Raw genomic sequence first — 6,561 nt, 5'->3', positions numbered from 1 at the left:
TAAAATTTAAATAACAATAACAATAATCATTTACCAAAACAAATTTATGCTAAGGGTATTCTAGTCATTTTAGTTTTTTTCATTATGCTATTACACCTCTATTCCATTCAACCAAACACAAGATTACTATTACGCCTCTATTCCATTACATTCAACCAAACAGTTGATTTGCATACACCTCTAATCCAATACACCTTTAATCCAATACAGCAAACCAAACGTCACCTAAGGGTATTAATTAGTCTGACTAACCAATAATATTATAAAAGTAGAGTGATCAAATTATATCAAATTAAAATATAGAAATTAAATCTCAAATTTAAGCATACTAGAGAGACTATAACAATAATTTTAGCTAAAACAAGACAATATATGCTTTTATTTATATAAATACATACCATCATTAAATGTATAATAAAAATTTAAATATTCAACATCATTTGATCTATTATCATACATATTTGAATAGTAGATTTGTTGTTCAATGTTGATTTTTAGTGAACGAATATCAATCACATAATATAAATTACTTAAATTCATTTTAATTTTAGTTTAAATATTTAGATATTTGAACTTGTTACTGGATAAGAATAAAAAATATTGATATTTCTTATAAAAAATATATTGATATTCAAACTGAATATCTATTTTTATATATTTGAAATTATTGTTTAAGCTTAAATTTGTATTTGAAGAAAAAGATGTGATAAATTTTAGTATTTTCAAGAATTTAATTAATGAAGTATTTTGTGTTTAGTTGTATAAGTATAGCAAATTGGGGAGACATTATGATAATATGACTAAATATAACATTTATTTTTGTTTTTATTTTATTTAAATCTAACTTAATAAAAAAAATAAGTTTAAGTAGATTACAATTTTAATTAAAAATACAGAAATTGAATATATGATATTGTCATGAAAAGAAGGGTTAGTGTCACCCAAAAGAAAAGATACAAGAAACGTAAAGCTGATTATTTGAAAACCCCCATCATTTAACGCGTCTTTCTATTTATTCCAATCATCATTATGGGAGCATTTTCGTGAGATTTTCATTTTTTGCTTGCGGCAGCTCCAAGTCTCTCATAATACTAATACCCACTACTCTTCAATGGCTTCTTCTCTCAGTAATCATCTCATCTAATGGAACCCTTCAATATCTACATTTCCGCTATCCTTTCCTGGATTCCCTTACATAACCCCCAAAACAGATTTCAGTAGCTAGCACCACACCACTGCCAAAAACATCACCTTTTTTCATTGCCATGGAGGAAACCCATATTTTGTTTGGGAAATACGAGATGGGGAGACTGTTAGGGAAAGGCACTTTCGCCAAGGTTTACCATTGCAAAGACTTAACAACCGGCGAAAACGTGGCCATTAAAGTCGTCAGTAAAGACCAGGTGAAGAAACAAGGCATGATGGAGCAAATCAAGAGGGAAATCTCGGTGCTGCGCCTTGTTCGTCACCCAAACATTGTGGAGCTCAAAGAAGTAATGGCGACCAAGACCAAGATCTTCTTCGTTATGGAGCACGTCCGTGGGGGCGAACTGTTTGCCAAAGTGTACAAAGGCAAGCTCAAAGAAAATGTTGCTCGTAAGTACTTTCAACAGCTGATAAGCGCCGTTGATTTCTGCCATAGCAGAGGCGTCTCGCACCGTGATTTGAAGCCTGAGAACCTCCTTTTAGACGAAAACGAAGACCTTAAGGTCTCTGATTTTGGGTTATCGGCTTTGCCCGAGCAGGTCCGCAATGATGGGCTCCTCCATACGCAGTGTGGCACGCCAGCTTATGTTGCCCCAGAGGTACTGAAAAAAAGAGGCTATGATGGACCCAAAGCTGATATCTGGTCTTGTGGGGTTATCTTGTATGTTCTTCTCGCTGGTTTTTTGCCATTTCAAGAAGAGAATGTTATGAACATGTATAGGAAAGTTTTCAAAGCTGAATTTCAGTTTCCACCATGGTTTTCGACCGAATCCAAGCGTTTGATCTCGAAACATTTAGTGGCTGACCCCGAACAGAGGATCACGATCCCGGATATAATGCGTGTTCCTTGGTTTCTAAAAGGGTTCAAACATCCTCTCTCATTTTCGATCGAAGAACCGGTGCTGGATCACGTAGAGGATGACAAGCTACCGTCTCCGAAATTCTTCAACGCGTTCGAGTTCATTTCGTCCATGTCGTCAGGATTCGATTTGTCGAGTTTGTTCGAGAAGGAGAGGAAATCCGGGACTATGTTCACGTCTAGGTGTTCAGCTAGTGATATCATAGCTAAAATCCAAGGTGTTGCCAAGGGGTTGAACTTTAAGGTGGGGAAAGTAAAGGACTTCAAGTTGAGATTACAAGGACCGTCTGAGGGAAGGAAAGGGAGACTTTCGGTGACGGCGGAGGTGTTCGAGGTGGCGCCGGAGGTTGCAGTGGTTGAATTCTCCAAGTCGGCCGGGGATACCTTAGAGTATGCCAAGTTTTGCGAGGAAGAAATTAGGCCCGCATTGAAAGACATAGTTTGGACATGGCAAGGTGACAGTTTCAACCATTGTAGCAACGTTAAAATTGATGATGAAGGATGTAAAATGCAAGTTCTACCCACAGCCTACCCTACACATAATTTGTAAATACGTACACTGTGATTAAAACAGTGATATAAGACTGGATTTTGCATACATAGATGCATATAATAGATGCTAGCCATGGAGTGTGTGTTTAGGATTCTTTTGGATGCACAGAGGAAAGATGTTAATTAAGACAAAATTGCATCTTCAAAGTTTCAAGTGTATTGCAATGGCTTCCTAAGCTACCATTAATGCCAAAGGGAGGATAGAAATTAGCTGAAAGATTTTTTTTTTTATACTTTATAACATTGTTTTCTAGGGACTAAAATCTGGGTTTATTCTTAACTTTAATTTCTTCTAATTTGATATAGTAAGTGTAAGATTTTAGTTCAATTATGTAGTCTAAAATAATGTGGCTCACTTTAAAAGAGATAAGAGTTTTATTTTGAATAGAAGTTAAATTCTATCCATTTACTAATCAGTTATTTGATGGACATACTGGATTAAAAATTGATCGTTATAAATTGATTCTTCGTCTACTTATTAGGATTACACATACAAAACATATTAAAGATTAGCCTCCATCATTTAAGGTTTATGTAATTAAGGGAAAAGATTAAGAGAAAGAAATTAATTTATTAAGTGTTTTCTGTCAAGTTTAAGAACCAGCCCTAATTTTGCATCAAATATTTTTTAATATTTAAATATCCTAAAATACATAAATCTAAAAAATGTAGATCAAACTTAATAACGTCCTTGTTTAAGTTTTTTATTAAACTTAACTCGTATTGATGTAACTATAAAGTCTCATTTCCTAATGAATTTGGGTAAAAAGCTTGCACTTCCTATATTATTGTGATAAAGTCAGGAATCATTATATTCTATAACCCAAATTACAGACAGAACCGAACAGGTGATTTATTCTTTTATATATACAAGTCTAAGATTGAGGCACATGAGAATGTAATGTGAGACATGGACAAATCTTAAAAAAGAAATAAAAAAGACAAGGACAAATGAGGTTGCAGCACGTTAGAGTATGAGATAGATGGCACATGGTGGTTGGAATGTAGCACAAATGCTAGAAGATTTGTTATGCAATCATTGTCACCTATCCCTCTCTGGTGGCCTAAATCGTGACAGCTGCTCAACTCACCAAGTTACTACTAAACTAGGGTTTGAGTTGGGGTTTATTGGACATCCTCTGTTCATACCTACACTAACCATCGCATTTGTATTCTAACTTTACTCATATTAATAATACTAGTATTCTCAATTTATATAATAAAGGTATTGTATACAAGAAAATTTTTGTTTATATTAATAAATTTAATAATTTAATGGTATAAAGTTTGGTTTAAGACTAAACCCATTACTTGAAGTAGTGTTTCCATTTGCAATTATTAAATTATTGACCAAATTAAAAGTTAAAAATATATATATTTAAAATAAATTATTTCAATTTTAGGTCATATATAGGCATGTTACCTGCTACAGTGTTGCCATTTGACAAGGGCAGGTTTTCCGGGAAAGCAACAAGGATTGGTCATAGCTCTTTTGTTTATTCATGACAAAAGAATCTTTTAGATGATCGCAAGATCCTAAATTCATGGAGCCTAAACATTATGATTTAATATTATTTTTTAATTATTCATAATCTCTCTAATCTTTAAATAAAAAGATAAACACGTTTTAGTATGTTTAAACTCACGTCTTTTTATACTGATAATAAGATCGATGTCAATCGAATTAAGGTTCAATCTTCTTATTTTTTTTAATATTTGAACTTCTTTTTATAATTTTTTCTTCCTTACAAGTTACAATTAATTAAATGCCCTAGCTTTTTTGTAATTCAGTTTTAGTAATAAAAGAAAAAGCAAAAAGGAAAGGATTATTATGAAACTTTAATTTTAATTCAATTATATAAATTTAAATAAATAAATACATTAATTTAATTTTATATTGAATAAATATATTTATTTGAGTCTGCAACATATAAACGGAAAATAGTGTTATAGTGATCATGGTGTCAATGATTTATGAAAATTGAATCAAATCAAAACTCCATATATAAAATTATATAAAATTAAAGTTTATGTAGTTTTGATATTTATCCCAAAAAATAATTAACCAACCTTCTATCGGAAGGAAAAAAATCAAAAGGACTAAAGAGAGGATTTACCATTTATGGTATTGGAAAGGCATAATGATTTTTTTTGCCCTCCAACTTTATAAAAAATCATTTTAGCCCTCCATTTAATTTTTCACCTCTTTTAACCCTTGAATTTGCATTTTTGTCAAATAACCCCAAAATGGATGGAAAAGTTAACGTTTGTTAACTTTGCTCATGCTAATTCTTATATTTTTTTAAATTTTTAAATTTTTTGAAAAAATTAATTAAATGTTGACGCATCCACGTGACAATCCACTTGTATGCCACATTAGCAAAGTTAAAAACATTAATTTTTCCATTCTTTTTGGGGTGATTTGACCAAAAAATGCTAGTATAAGGGTTAAAAAAGCGGAAAATTAAATAAAAAGCTAAAATAACTTTTTTTATAAAGTTGAAAGGACAAATAAATCACTATACCCATTAGAAATGGATGATTTTCTTCTTTGATCTTTTTACATAAAAAAAGATTGATTAAAATATGATCACTCATTTATTTTTTTGTTTTGATGGAAAAATTTTAAGATATAGATATATTTTGGTTAAATTTGAAGAAAATGTTGTTTTTAAAAAATATGTAAGGATTTAGGTCAATTTTTTCGATATTTAGGGAAATAGGTCGATTTTAGAGAGATAAACAGACACTGAAGTTTTTAAAAACGCATTTTTTTAATAGCTTAGCATATTAGTATTTTTGGTTAAATGATTAAATGTTAGTTATTTTGTCATTAAGTCTTGGGTTCGATTCCTCTCCTACTCACATTTGTATTTTTTATTTCATGTTATTTTAAACTTTTTTTAAGTTCAATTAATAATTAATAAATATATTGTTCTCAATTTTTTTAATTCATCTTTTTAATTAATAAATCTTTCATTTATATAAATAAAATAATAATTATATAATTATATAATAAAAATATATATTATATATCATTATGTTAAAAGTATTTTTAATTAATAACTCCTTTATTTATATATAATAAAAATTAATTTTAATTTTATAATATTAGAATTTACCATACCCACAATGTAGGTGGAGAAAATAATATTTAATATATAAAAATTATATATAAATAAAAATATATATCAAACAAATTAGTTAATAATAAAATATATTTAACACAATGATAAATATAAAAAATATAATTTCATTATAAAATTACATATTTACTAATTTATATATATAAATAAAGAAGTTATTAATTAAAAATATTTTTAACATAATGATTTATATAAAATATATTTTTATTATATAATTACATATTTATTATTTTATTTATATAAATAAAAGAGTTATGTAACACCCTTATACCCAACTTGACTATCGGATTAGGTATAGGAATGCCACAATGATTGTTAGAGTAAAAGACTATTATGTCCTAACAATAGACAAAATATTATATACTTATTATTTTTATTTAACTATCATAATTGTATTGGTGCTACATAATGGGATGAGCCTGCATGAATCTTTCAAGCATTCATGCAATTAAAATAACTTACGTATGAAAAACAGGGGTCAAGTATCGATACTAGGCAACAAGTATCGATACCATTGTTGTAGGTATCGATACTCTTGTCAAGTATCAATACTGTTTTGAGCTTTAAAGTTTTAGAAAATCGAATTAAATTCATTAGTATTTATATAAAAGTGTAAGTATAGATACTTGTCATTAAGTATCAGTACTTTGGTTGTGGTATCGATACCAAATTGGGTTTTTGTCGTTTGGGATGCAGGGTAATTGCTAACTTCCAAACTTTATACATTTAAGTCTCTGCACACCAATTTCTTTAACATATTCAAACCAGTCCACAATTGCAAGCATATAAATCAATTAT

The 6,561-nt window shown here is 29.5% G+C and overlaps 1 protein-coding gene across 1 annotated transcript; it reads left to right on the top strand.

Annotated features, from left to right (window-relative positions):
* The first annotated feature begins 922 nt into the window (after positions 1–922).
* On the top strand, positions 923–2,834 carry LOC107901626 (CBL-interacting serine/threonine-protein kinase 25). The gene has a single exon (XM_016827701.2). The coding sequence runs from the start codon at positions 1,266–1,268 to the stop codon at positions 2,613–2,615; it is 1,350 nt and encodes a 449-aa protein (XP_016683190.2). The 5' UTR covers positions 923–1,265; the 3' UTR covers positions 2,616–2,834.
* The last annotated feature ends 3,727 nt before the right edge of the window (positions 2,835–6,561 follow it).

This window comes from Gossypium hirsutum, chromosome D06 (genome assembly GCF_007990345.1).
Source record: "Gossypium hirsutum isolate 1008001.06 chromosome D06, Gossypium_hirsutum_v2.1, whole genome shotgun sequence".
Lineage (NCBI taxonomy): Eukaryota > Viridiplantae > Streptophyta > Magnoliopsida > Malvales > Malvaceae > Gossypium > Gossypium hirsutum.
The sequence above is the reverse complement of the archived record's forward strand: the minus strand, read 5'-3'. Positions and strand labels throughout refer to the sequence as shown.